Source organism: Pelophylax lessonae, assembly GCF_965119305.1.
Source record: "Pelophylax lessonae genome assembly, chromosome: 4".
Classification (NCBI taxonomy): domain Eukaryota; kingdom Metazoa; phylum Chordata; class Amphibia; order Anura; family Ranidae; genus Pelophylax; species Pelophylax lessonae.
The window spans coordinates 123,340,096-123,354,485 of record NC_138771.1 but is presented as its reverse complement, the minus strand read 5'-3'; the positions used below and the strand labels follow the sequence as shown (position 1 = coordinate 123,354,485).

Genomic DNA, 14,390 nt, shown 5'->3' with positions numbered 1-14,390 from the left:
GTAAAGCACGATGGAAGATCGGTCCTTGAGACCGCAGATCCTCCCTGAGAGGAATTCTCCAAGGAGCGTCCGCGACTAGCCTGCCCAAGTCGGCGTACCAGGCTTGACGAGGCCAGCCCGGAATTACCAGGATAACTGGAGTTCCCTCCACCTCTATCCTGCGGAGAAATCTCAGCAGCAACTTGAGAGGGGGGGGGGGGGGGAGACATAGTAGCTGATACTGCCCCAACGGGGCGTTCAGCGCGTCTGCTGCGTCCGCTAGAGGATTGCGGGCGCGAGTTACCAACCTCCGCGCCTTCCTGTTGAGCCGATATGCCAACAGATCTGCCTCCGGGATGCCCTAATGAAGGCACCGATGGTGAAATCCTTGGCGATCGACCTAAGTCATCACCATGACATTGTCTGACTGGATCCGAACCGGGCTGCCCTAGAGCTGCTTGGTCCAGGCAATCAGACAAAGTCTGATCGCTCTCGGTTCCCACACATTTATCAGAAACTTGATTCCTATCGGAAGTGATGACTTCTCCTGGCTGAGCATTAGAGACCGAAGTCACCGGACCAGAGACTCCTTGGTCCGCTCGCTCAACCGGATCCGATTCCTGGAGGGAACTGGGAATGATCTTTGGAAAAGGTAAAGAAAACGTTCTGCTCAAGGAACGGGAACTACCGCTCCCTGTAGCATATAAATGTTGGAAGGGAAGAATCGCACCGGTAGAAGTGATCGATACTCGATCTTGTATCCTGATCGTATGATCTCCTGAACCCTTTAGTCCGGGATTCAAGAAAGCCCTGGATCTGAACACCGGTGAAGACGTCCCCCCACCCCTGAGCTGGGTGGGGGCGCACCTTCAGGCTGTATTAGCCTTATCTTCAGGTTTGGCTGAGTCGGCCTTTTGTTTACCCGACCAGCGCCTTTTGAAACAACCTGAAGGGGCTTTGCCCTTCACGCTCGCCCCAGCGGAGCGAACAAACCTTTAATAAGCAGAAAAGAAAGGTCCTCGCCTGTTACGAGGTCCTTTAGCTTTAGCAGTCTGCGGCAAAAAAGTGCTCTTGCCCCCAGTGACATCCTTTATGATCTCATCTAGGGTGGCCCTAAACAGGCGATCCCCCTGAAAAGGGAGATTCGCCAAAGCTTTCTTGGAACCTTGATCCGCCGACCACCACTTTAACCACAGCACACGTCTGAGGACTACTGCTGACATCGATGCGTGCGCTAACAAGGGAGTGGCATCCAGTGCTGCGTCACAGACGAATTGTAGTCCTTGTATAATTTGCTCCATCAAATCAGAGGCTGCCTGGGGGATACTTCTCCCCTTTAAGTCATGGCGTAACAATTGTGCCCATTCTGTCAATGTTTGTGAAACTAAACCAATGGCAACCACCGGTCTAAAGGTTGACCCTATCAGGGAAAAACCAGTGCCGGATTCCGCTTCCACTTTTCGATCCACCGGGATAACAGTGGCTTTATTTAGTCTGGAAATCGGTGGATCCACCACTGGTGGTACCGTCCATTTTTTAATGAGGGATTCCTCAAACGGATAGCGTCTAGCAATGCGTTTGTAAATAGTAAGGATTCGTTTCGGATGATCCCATTCCACTTTAATCTTATTACCAAAACATTTGGGTAAGGGAAACACCTTCGCCGTCTTGGTAGGCTTACTAGTACCAAAGGGAATTTCCATCTCGGTTACCTCTACCGGTGTAACCTCAAGTCTTAAGGTTTCCCGGACAGACAACTAGTGCGTCCACCAATGCTTCTTCTTGTGCTATGGCGGAGGTAGAACCGTCGTCCTCACTATCTGAGGGAACATTACCTGAGACAACAGCCCTTGCAGAGGGACCTGCAGCTGCAATGACCATCTCAGAATCTGAAGTATCAGATGAAATGGGGGTAGGCGGGGGTCGCTTTCTTGACCCCCGTCCCTGACAGGCCATCTCCACCCGGGATACCAAAGACTTCAAAACTGCTGATAATGCATCAATACTCTGAGGCACTGGAGGGTCCTGCGGCCACCTCGAGGGGATCAGGTGGGGATACATGTGTGGCAGTGTCCATGATTATACAAGACACTTGCCAGAAAAAATTTGCAATCAAAAAATAAGTTTTCTCTCCTTTAGTCCCCCAGCGCAGCAGCGCCCCTCAGTGTTACCTGCTTTTGGACCCCTACAGAGAGAGAGAGAGAGAGAGAGAGAGAGAGAGAGAGACCCCAAGGCTCACCACCTGATGCTCAGAAGTTTCTATACAACCTGCTTCCAGCACTGTCTGTTACAGACAGGAAGTCTTTGGCTTGCTTTCCCGGGTAAAGGAGGCGCCTCCCAATTGCTCCTCGAGGTGTTTGGTCACCTCAAACATGGCCGCCCCCATGCTAGAGACACGAGGCTATGCCAAAATGGCAGCCCCGTGCGATCTGCGGGAAAATGGCGGCGGCCTGTGGAGGCTATCGGCGGCTTGCAAGGTAGCAGCGGCCTGCGGGAGGTGTGCGCTAGGCCTGTGCGACCTGCGGGAGTGTGCGCTCGGCCTGTGCGGCCTGCGGGAGGTAGTCCTCAGCCTGTGCGGCCTGCGGGAGGTAGTCCTCGGCCTGTGCGGCCTGCGGGAGGCTGTGCGGCCTGCGGAAGTGACCGGCTTTATGGAAGGATGGCGACCTGCGGATGCGGTAATCCAGGCATAGGCATCGGCCTGTATACACATTATGTCAGGTAAGATACCTCTATACCTTAATAGTAATGCCTTTTAGCAGTCTGCCACTGACTTCAGTCATCTCCCTTATAGTGTCATATAGTGACTATAGATAGTCAGCTCCCAAACCAAGCTCTTAAGAGGGGGGGGGGGGGATCAATGACACCTGCTAGGATCACGTCCATCCATCCAAGAGAGGGGCCCGCGTCCACCAACAAACCCGACAGGGGGAGAGGGGGAACATTTTACTCACCATACCGGAACCAGGCAGGCGCCAACTCCTGACAGAACCCCTCTCCACCGAGGTGGGGGGGCTGTCGACCAATACGGACGCCGTGACTCAGTTTGCAACTGGTCATTGGCGTCCAGGCGAGACGTTTAACTTGCAGGGTCAGTCCCCGTCCAGTGGGACTATGTCGCGGCCGACCCAGCGCGGAGCTAGGGCCTGCACGCGCTCGCAGGCTGAACTGGGGTGACCACTGGATCTCAACATCCAGCCCGTCGCCCAGTTTCAGCGTACTTGCTTGAAGATCTCACAGGAACACTGGAGAAGAAAAGCTGCCTAAAAAAGTATTTCTAAAAATCTTGCCAGGACCAAGAGATCCCAGCAAGGAACTTAGGTCCTTACTCCTAACTAGACAGAAAAAAAAACTGACTTGCTGTAGCAGAGAGAGAGGATACACCCTCTGGGACTGCCCCTAAGGTGTGGCCAGAACGTTTTCTTTCCTGTCTAGTCCTACTCCTGTAGAGGGCAGTATAACCCGAGTTGATATTAATCAAGGAGGACTACGTCTGTCAATGAGCGACAGAGAAAAGATCGTTTGTTTTAAACGAACACCAGGAGTTATACTTTTTCCAAACTTTCATATAAATAGCCCTGGTCACTTCTTTCCTACTGGACATCAGTGTGGAAATTAGTTTTTCTGAAAGGCCTCAGGCCCTCAAGAGATCTTCCTCAGAAACCACGCCGTCAACTGAAGCCGCTCTGGATGATTCAGGGTCCCTTGTGTCAGAAGATTTTCCCTGACTGGGAGTTTCCAGGGTGGTTTCACTGCCAAATTCCGGAGTCGTAAACCAGGGTGGTTTCACTGCCAAATTCCGGAGTCGTAAACCAAGGTCTTTTTGGCCAAAAGGGTGTGATCAGAATTAAACTGGTAGATTCCTCCCTGAGGAGGGAAACGCATAGCACAAGGGGAAGACCCAAGGATGAGCAAATGCTTCTAGGCCCAGCGGTTGATCCTCCCTGTGGAGGGAAAATACTGGCACCTTGGTGTTTTGTTGGTTTGCAAACAGGTCGATCTGGGGGACAAAGTCTGAGTGAGATCATGAGGAAAATTTCCTGATTTAGACTCCAGATTCCAGAACCTTCGTCCTGCTCAGATCTGCCAGGAGATTCTGGGAACCCTTCAGGTGAACTGCCGTCAAGGATGCCACATTCTGTTCTGCCCATTCCAGTAACTGCATGGCCAGCTCTAAGAGGCTTCTGCTTCTTGTTCCCCCTTGCCTTGAGACATAGGTTACCGCCAGCATGTTGTCCGACATGACTTGAACATGCTGATCTCTTATGTTTTAATGGAATGACACTAGAGCCAGAGATGTGGCCTTTAGTTCTCGCCAATTTGAAGACTTCCTGGCCTCTGCCTTGGACCAAGTGCCTTGAACTGTCTGACCATCCAGGTGGGCTCCCCACCCCCAAGCACTGGCATCTGTGGTCAGTCTCTTGTTCAGCGGAAAGGACCAACCTAGGCCCTTTGGTGGTGGCAGAACCCAGCCAATCTGACAGAGGGCCCTTTTTACCCTTGCCGAGATTTTGATAGGCTTTTCTAGTGGCTCTAGATGGGACCACTTTTGCAGGATCTCCATCTGCAGAGGGCGAGTAACCTGGCCTACTGTACTGCTGGAATAGGTGAGAAGGCCCAGGGTCGCAATTGCTGTCTGAACTGGCAGTTTGAGGTTGGTCTGCAACTGCGCTACTGCAGACTGAACCTTTACCATTTTTTCTTTTGGCAGAAAAACTTTTTGGGGAACAGAATGGATATTGTACCCCAGAAACCAAATCTTCTACAAAGGAGTCAGATTGGACTTCTCCAGGTTTAGGAGCCACCCTAGGCTCTCGAGATGTAACAGAGTCTCCTGAAGATTCTCTAGCATCCTTGCTTCGGAATCTGAAAAAGAGCAAGTCGTCCAGATATGGAACCACAGAGATCCCCCTCAACCTCAGGGGTTCCAGGGCTTCTGCCATCACTTTGGTGAACACCCTGGGGGAGGATGACAATCCAAAGGAGAGAGCTCTGAATTGAAGGTGCCAAAATTACTTTGCCAGATTGATTGCTAGTCTGAGAAACTTTTGGCTGGACCAAGCTATTGGGATATGTAGATAAGCATCCCTAAGATCTATAGTCATGAAACAACCCGGAGATAGGAGTTTTGCCACTGTATAGATGGTGTCCATCCGGAAACGCTTTTATCTTATTGATTTGTTCAAAGCCTTGAGATTTAGGATCAAAGAAAACTTTCCTGATGGTTTCTTTACCAAGATGATGTGAGAATAAAATCCCTGGCCTTGTTCCTTGGGGACCTGGATGACTTCTTGTTGCATCAGCTCCTGTAAAAGAGACATCATAGCCGAAGCCATCTCCTGATCCTTTGGAAGCAGGGTGAAAAAGAACCTTCTTGGGGGAGTTCTTGAGAACTCCAGGTTGTATCCTGACTACACTGTTTCAGATGAAAGGACTCGCTGGTATTTGTTCCCATTGAGGGAGGAACAGACTTGGGAGGAAGGTGGTCATTTAGCCTTAGAGGGCTGCTCTGCGGGATTAAAAAGCACCCCCCCCCCCTCTGCCTTTGGTTTTTGACCAGACCATCTGGTCTTGTTTCCTTCCCCTGTGGGACGGTGGAAAAGAAAGAAAATTAACCTTTGCAGGTTGTTTTTTTTCTTTGAGGGGAAGGCCTTATTTGGTGTCCTATCTAGGACAGATTCAAGTTCTGAGCCGAACAAAAGATCGCCTTAAAATGGTAGCCCACACAATTTTGACTTAGAGGCCGAGTCCCCAGTCCAAGTCTTTAGCCAAATTGCCCGCCTGGCAGAATTGACCAATGCTGAAGACCTTGCAGACATTTTAATTGACTCTGCCGAGGCATCAGCCATGTACTTTACTGCTTTGAGCAGCAGAGGAAAGGATTCCCTTTCTGGCAGTTCCAGCTTCAATGTGTGTTTTTAACTGTTCCAACCAGGATTCCATGTTTCTAGCTACTACCGTGGATGCCATAGCTGGCTTCAGGCTGGAGGAGGCAGAATACCAAGCCTTTTTAAAGAGTAAATCTGCTCTTTTGTCCATGGGATCTTTTAGTACCCCCATGTCTTCAAAGGCTAGGTCTGTGCGGCGAGATACTTGGGAAAAAGCCGCATTCACTTAGGTTTCCTTTTGAAGATGAGTCTCAGGTCTGGAACAAAAAACCCAAAGACTATTAGCAAAAAAGGGAGCCTTTTCAGAATCTTTCCATTACTTTTCCACCATATCGCCCCTGCACCTGAGTCAGTACACCCTGCAGACTGCGGTGGATGCATATGCATAGGAGTTTGATAAAGCACTCTGCTGGGTGTCTGTGCAGGTGGGGCTTTAATTAACAAGGATTTGACTGAACTCAGTGTATCTGTCAGCTTTTTCACAGAAGAAAATAAATCCTTGCACTGCTGTGCAGATTCTTATTTTACCAAGTCTGCAATACAAGTCTTGTTTAATGGCTTAGGCCATGTATCCTTTAAAAAAGGAGACTTGCAGGAAGGACACTTCCTTTTCCCTGAAGGGGATTTGGACCTAACCGTGGCTTTCCCCTGAAAACCAAACGAAAAATTCCCATTATGTACCTAAATACAGACACCTCTTAACACCCAGGTCAACTTAACCCTAAAGGTGCACCCATCGCAGAAAAACAACAGACTCCACAACATAACACTAAGGCTGGAGCATTTAGAAACCAACCTAAAAAGTGGCAGGCTCAAATAGAGGCAAAGAAAACCACCATAGAAAACCCAATAGTAAAGTTAGAGGGTCCCCTGCCCTCTCATACCTGGGCCTGGCCAGTGCTGGTGGCGCCTGCATCCGCCGTTGCTGCCAACTTCTCTTCCATCCCTATGGAGAACGCAGCAAGAGCAGTGAACCGATCAGATTAAAAAATACCGCCACTGGCGTCCTCACTACCTGAGGACCAGAAGCACCAGCCCTTAACCTGCCGCTTGACCCCGCGTTTTCAGCGGCCGGAACCACGCCGCCCACCCTCACCGGAGGTCCCTCCTACCGCGCCTTCGCCCTCACAAGCTGGGACCCGGGACCGACATGCTGGGAAATTCTAATTAGAAAACCGGCCCAACTACTCACAAGCGGGCCCCGGGTGCACAGACAGGACCACCAGCAAGGCCCAGCTCCCCTGAACTATAGGAAGGCCAGCGACATCCTCGGTAACCCCCCCCCCCCCGGGGAGGATTGGGACGGTCAGTATCACCACAACCCACTAAAGTGACCCCCCTTTCCCCCCACCTGGAGAGAGCGTAGCCACCCACAGAGGTTCCTCAAAGTGCTTCCACCATTGAGAAGGAAACAACTGAAGGCATGGTGGAAGAGGAGAGATTTTAAAACTGCAGTGTTTCCTGATTTTGGGTGGAGCTGCGCTCTCTCCAGGTGCTGTCATGAAAGGCCATTTGAGAAAAAAAAACCAATCGCAAGGATTGCATGAGGAAACGAGGCCATACAATGAGATTGGAGACGTGTTTTAACCTCAGGCAATGCAGGGGGTCTTTACTGTTAGGGCTACAACACTGGAATTCTCTGCCACAAAAGGTAATTACTGCGGGAAGTATGGCTACTTTCAAAAGACTCTTGGATGTACATCTCAAGGATAAGAACATTCAGGGGTTTGTGGAATGATTGCGGCCACACGCATCTACACAGGTTGAACTGGATGGACTATAGTCTTTATTCAAACTCAACTACTATGCAACTATGAAGTGATCACCTTCCACTGTGGGAGGAAGGCCCTTAATCTTCCTCCCACTCTGCGACAGAAGTCATTGTAGTTTGATGGGTTGTTGGAGGGATAAACAATACCCCCCTACCTCTGCCTTTGTGGCCAGTCCAATGCTTTTTGGGTCTGGCCTCCTCACGCGGACCCTGCTGTCTGCCTCTCTGCGACAAAGTCTCCTGACCACGTTTTAAGCCAGAGACTTCTGGCCAAATCAAAGCAGAGGTTCTGGCTGCCATCCTGACTGACTCAGCGGAGGAATCAGGCAGAAAACCTACTGCCCAGAAAATAAGTGGGAAAGATTTAATGATCTGATCCCTTGGTGTCCCAGCAGACAGGTGAGTATTTGTAAAAGCCATAAACTCAAGGTTTCGAGAGGTTTGAGTAAGTGCTAACTTTAGCGTTAAATACGTTCTCTTATGTTCCGGTCATACCCGTGATATGATTTTAATACTTCAAGTTACCAAGGAGTGCAACAATATTCTGGAGTTTTGCATATCTCCAAGGTTTCCGGCTACACAAGTATATGCCAAGGTCGTTTTAAGACCAACAGATGCCTCCCAGGCCCTGCGCAACAACATATACCCTCTTATCCATGGGGTCTCCAAGTGTACCCATGTCATCATGGTTAGAGCCATATTTTTGAAAATTTTTGCAAGAGGAGAGTGCAACTTAGGATACTTGTTCAGATTGCTGGGGAAAAAAAAGCTCCCTTTCAGGATTCTCCCAATCCAGAAGGGAGCTGTGCACAGGGGGGGGGAAGAAAAAAAAAAAAAATAAAAAAAATAACTCTGGCCTCCTTATGCATTCCTTTATACACAAGATCGTGTTTTGATAATTGAACCTTTTCTTCAATTTCAAGTGTGACAGACAGCTTTTAACAAATCCACATCCTCTAGTGACTACTTGTACCTAGAGCCCCTGACTGATTCCCTATCCTTAGGCTCTTCCCCCCCCCTAATCCAGATGTCTCCTGTGAGGAATGGGGAGACCGACTCCTCTCTGGATACTCACATCCCGCACCTGCGTCAGAGCTCCAGCCACGGTCCTATCTGAAGCTTGACTGAGTGGGAGTCTGCATTTTGTCAATAAGGGATTTAAACCAACTGAAAGTAGAGGAAAGCTCATCTCTAACCACAGGGAGCATCCTTTGAGAAGATATAGCTGGGTCATCCTTCACTAAAACTGTCTATGCATGCGCAGCAGACCACTTTACTCTGTGCAGAGCTTAGCCACGCAAACTGCACACTTCCTTTTGGGTGGTTGCACATGGCTTTGTCCTGAGCCTTAGTCTACAAACAAAAAAGAAAGTCTAGCTTAAGACTTGGACCACCCAAATATCCAAACACACCCCAGTGCAGGAGAGGGAAAAGTGCCCCTTCACCAAGCCCACACAGCTATGATGGAGGAGGAAAAAAATAGCCCCACAGGATATGCAAAAGGGAAGATTCCCCAAGCTTACCTGAAAGGTGCTGGTGCCAGAGCATGTGTCCACAGCCTGAGCAGAGGAGTCCATCCTGCTCTCAGTATCTCTGCCTCTGTTGGATGTTACAACACCAGCCGCCCAGCAGTCACCTGTTCTTGCTTTACAGAGACTAGAAACAGCGTTTCCGGCGTCCGCTGATGTCACAGCAAACTGAAATTACCTCGTCACTTTCTAGGGCCACTGTGGAATGCAGGAGCTCCCCCCCATCCACCCAACACGGAGCTGTACACAGGAAAATCCCTGGATCAGTAATTCCTTTTGCACGGCCAGCCACGCTGCCTGCAAGGATGCTGCCACTCTGGGACAGCCACTCCTTCCTGGTTCCCAGGATAGCATTAGCGGTCTTGGCCCTCCCCAGGCACTGAGGACAGGAGAAGAGCAACCACCACTAACCTGCAGGTATGAGAGATATCACACTGTGCAGGAGAGAAGAAGGTTATAGGTTTCTTTCCCAAAGGACAGACCATGAGACCCAAGGAACCAGGTTCCAGGAAACATGTTACCCCCTGTCCAGTGGAAACACTAATACTGAAGGGGAGGACTAGAGGATCACCTTTTATCTGGTGGGGTTAAAGCGTTTCCTGTCCTGGTAGGAGCCCTAGGGCTCATGGGCTGTCCTGAAGACTTGAGAAAAATCGTGATTCTCATTTTATCCAGAATCGTGCAGCTCTGCTGTCACCTGTTTACGAAAGTGGTGTGAACTTATGGAGACCGATTTGGAGAGGATCAAACGACTTTTTGAAGACTGGATTTGTGTTTTTGTATCTTGATATTTTCAGGAGTGTAATTTAGGAATAATGTGAAACTGAAATAATCACCCACATCAGGTGACACCCATGTATGTTAAGTGTAGGATACCATTTGAAAAAAAAACTCAAGATAGTAATGGTACTGAGTACTACGAGATGGTAGTACTCATCTAAGAAATCTGAGGGAAAAATTATATTCCTAAGAATGAATGCAAATTTCCATGTGTTTAAAATTATAAATTGATTAAAGAATTTAATGCGATTACAAATGTATATAAGCAGCTGCTAGGCCCCCTCCTGCTACTGAAAAATGGTTGATAGAATGGGAGAAAGATAAATCAATTTCCACTAAAAAAATTGATTAGTCGATCCTGAAAGTGGGTAGTGTACATACACAAAAAAAGTTCTATAAAATATCCCACACTACATAAAAAAAAAAAAAAAAAAAAGGTGTGTACACAATGGTGGGATAGATATGACTGAACAGTGGAATGGAATATATACACACACATATATATATTATATATATATATACATATACATATATATACACACACACACACACACACACACACACACACATACATACATACATACATGCATACACACGCATACATACATATACACATACATGCATACATATACACATACATACATACATATACATACATATATACATATACAGTAAAACCTTGGATTGCGAGCATAATTCGTTCCGGAAACATGCTTGTAATCCAAAGCACTCTTATATCAAAGCAAATTTCCCCATAAGAAATAATGGAAACTCAGATGATTCGTTCCACAACCATTTATTCATAAGTCCTTCAGTTTATAGTCCATATAAAAAGATTATAGCATTGCGAGAGGTTATATAACCATAAAATGTCCATCCACAAATAGCCGCTTCCACATTTTATTTAGAAGCAAAATCCAGCAGGAGCTACAGAGTATGAAAGAGAAGAGAGGCGCCTCTAAGTGTAGCAATATGGTTCCATTTAATGAAGGTACAACATTTAGCAACTCACATGGTTGATGAATAAAACAGGCACATCTTAGTATGCAGGCATCCGGGGTAAAGCTGTCCACATAGACTATCTTCTGCACCGCCGGCTGCCAGTCTGTAATCCTTACCGGGAAGACCACCCTGCTGTAAAGCGATCTGAAAGCGAGGGGCAGCATGGAAGGGATGACGTAGATGGCGGTGCGGAGGATGGTCTATGTGGACAGCTTTAGCCTGGATGCCTGCATCCTTAGATGTGCCTGTTCCAATCATCAACCATCTGAGTTGCTAAAGTTTGTACCTTCATTAAATTTAACCATATTGCTACACTTAGAGGCGCCTCTCCTCTTTTCTACTCAGCTGTGACTTGAGGCTACTTGTATATCAAGACATCGCTTGTAAACCAAGTCAAAATTTATTTGAAAAATTTGCTTGTCTTGCAAAGCGCTCTTAAACCAAGTTACTCTCAAACCAAGGTTTTACTGTACATACACACATTACACATACACATATACATATATACATATACACATACATAAACACATACATACACACATACATACACACACACGAACACTTGGTGCATATAAAGACGTGTTAAAGACGTGTGTGCACCTTTAAAAAGGTTTCCACAACCAATAACCCAAAACTATGCAATGTACCACCAATGCTGCAAAAGGTTATAATAAAACCAAAATTAAATTATATTAAATGAGGTAGTCCAAAGATGTATGCTTCAACAAGGATGATCAAGAGGTGTGAGCCCCAGAAGAAAATGCTGGACAACTATATCATGCAGGGAGTTTGATATAGTTGTCCAGTATTTTCTTCTGGGACTCACACCTCTTTATCATCCTTGTTGAAGCATACATCTTTGGACTATATTGTTATTGGACTACCTCATTTAATAGAACCTCCATTATCCTTGTTGAAGCATACATTTTTGGACTACATCATGTTATTGGACTACATCATTTAATAGAAGTATATCTTTTTTTCCACTTTTCATCAATATATCCTACCATTGTGTACACACCTTTTTAATTTATGTAGTGTGGGATATTTTACAGCACTACTAATTTTTTGCCTTGTTGAAGCATACATCTTTGGACTACCTCCTTTAATATTAGAATTTAATTTTGGTTTCATTTATTATAACTTTTTGCAGCATTGGTGGTACATTGCATAGTTCGGGTTATTGGCTGTGGAAACCGTTTTAAAGGTGCACACATCTTTATATGCACCAAGTGTTTATATATACACACAGACACACACACATGTTTAGGTAAAGAGTTTTTGAAAACAATGTTTGCGTTGGTGATCGTGCTGATTGTATTACACCATTTTTATGATCGTGCTGATTGTATTATTACACCATTTTTAAGTCTAACACTTACCTTCTTGGTAAACTTGGCAGTTTTTATTTCCACAAAAGCTGCACTCACAGCCTTTAGGTAACTGCGCTGGTTGTTGAAAGTGACGCGCCCAGAACCTGTAGGTGCAAGATGGGAGTACAAGACATATTGCATAAAAAAAAAAGGTAGCAAAAAAATAAGCTTTCCATTTTCGAATAAGGGCAGGGTACAAACTGACAAGTTCATTTTTATCTATGTTGTAGAACAGCACCACATGTCATGAAGGAGAGAATGCTAGTACTGCTGGTATAACAAGATCAAGCAATAAAACCCTTACATGTCATTACCTCTCCCTCTCCCCACTCTGATAAATATGCTTTTGCTATCATTTGTCAAGTTTTCTGCTCTTTAATACCAGTGAGAACAATGTACTAAATGGGGATAAAGGGTAGAAAGTAATAAAATAGCTTTCGGTTGGGGACAATTTTATCTTTCCCTACTCTAAAGCAAAAGCCAGTCAAAATGTTCAGTTAATAAAAATTGTTGCTCACCAATTGGGTACTTGTGCTTATCAGTATCAATGCCAGCGTAAACCACTCCACAGAAAAGGTCATTCATTATTGAGGCAAGGGCTTCAGCATTTAGCATGCCATGCAAAGCACCAACAAATACAGTCTTACTGGGATCCAGGCGCTGTGAAGGACTGCGTACAAAGTTGCTGTCTGCAAGCACCCAAGGAATGACCTGCACCTAGAGGTTGCACAAATACAATCTGAACAAAATTGGCACACAAAAAAGTAAAAGGCATTGTCAAACTTCAAGAATTGTGTCACTTGTTTAACCCACTGGTACTTCAGTTATAATAAATTCTGAGACAGTTACCTCCTTGCAGCGCATTCTGCGACTTGACATTTTGAAGTAGTGTTCACTTAGTCCATCCTGATTTAGTAAATCCTGTGTGCAGGCCTGGAGTAGTGCTCGCACTGACTTCTCCGACTCAAAAACCAGATATACATAGCCTGAAATATTGGGACGGCACATGAATTACAGGTATGTATTCAAACTATGTTGTAGCAAGTCCTACATAAGTGGTCAGATAAACCAAAGCCTCAATATGATCTGTAATTCTCACTATATGAAAAATAAGTAATCCCATCCTGCAGTACTTCAACCTGTACTGAGAGTAAATGGAAAGGCAATCATTTACATCCCTTTTAGCATTATCATCCAAAGATTTGAGTGACTAACTGAAAAACATGCAAACCAGGAATTGTGATTTTGCTGACTCTAGACTGCATGCAAACTGAATCAAGTGACACAGCTCTGAGGCCAGAGACCGGCAGCCAATGTTCATATGCTCAGAAGGGCAGCATTAGCTTTAATATTTCTCAGTGCAGTAGTTCTCACTATGAACAGATCTTTATATTGATAACCCAACCACCAGTCAGCTGTAGAGACTTTGTAGCAAAAAAGTATATTCTGTGGTCCTTTAACTTCTGGGTAGCAAAAAAAAAAAAAAAATCATCATCGAGGAAGCAGGAGGAGCCATTGACTCCAGCTGCCGTCATTCACTGCCAGTGAGAAGGGCCAAGCATTGTGTGCGTCAATGGACACCGCACGGTCTCAGGATCTAGCCCTCATCATAGCAAGCCGCTTGCTATAGTGGCACTCAGAAGGGCAGGAGCATTGGCAAGGGACTTAAGAGGATCAGGGCTGCCAGAGCAGGTATGGCAGGTTAGGTTTAAAAAAAAAAAAAAAAATCCCTTTACAATTACTTTAAGGGTACTGTACATGCACAAACTTTCAGGTTACCCAAGTAAAAATGCATATGCACTTTTTACAGCCATATGCAATCTGCGGCTTACCGAGCAGGTGAAAATGCAAAGAGTACTTGAAGGTGCAAAAGCTCTAGCATAACATCTGAGTGCATGTACCCCAATACCAACAGTATTTACAATATGCAACACAATGGATGTATATTCACCAGAAAGGAGACCCAAACACCAAAGTGGTGGATCATTTTAGGGCATAAAGTCAGAAAGCATATCAAGTCCACACAGTCAAAATTCTGGCTTCAATTATTAACCAACAATCACAGCCCATT

The 14,390-nt window shown here is 46.2% G+C and overlaps 1 protein-coding gene across 4 annotated transcripts in view; it reads right to left on the bottom strand.

The window, feature by feature from the left end:
* CPEB1 (cytoplasmic polyadenylation element binding protein 1) overlaps window positions 1–14,390 on the bottom strand; it is a 159,342-nt gene that overhangs the window by 13,055 nt on the left and 131,897 nt on the right. For all 4 annotated transcript variants that reach the window (XM_082256525.1, XM_082256526.1, XM_082256527.1 and 1 more), the window contains exons 7-9: window positions 13,169–13,305; window positions 12,838–13,036; window positions 12,329–12,423 (exon numbers count right to left, since the gene is read on the bottom strand). In XM_082256525.1, the coding sequence (XP_082112651.1) occupies window positions 12,329–12,423; window positions 12,838–13,036; window positions 13,169–13,305 (431 nt within the window). The remainder of the gene's footprint in view (window positions 1–12,328; window positions 12,424–12,837; window positions 13,037–13,168; window positions 13,306–14,390) is intronic.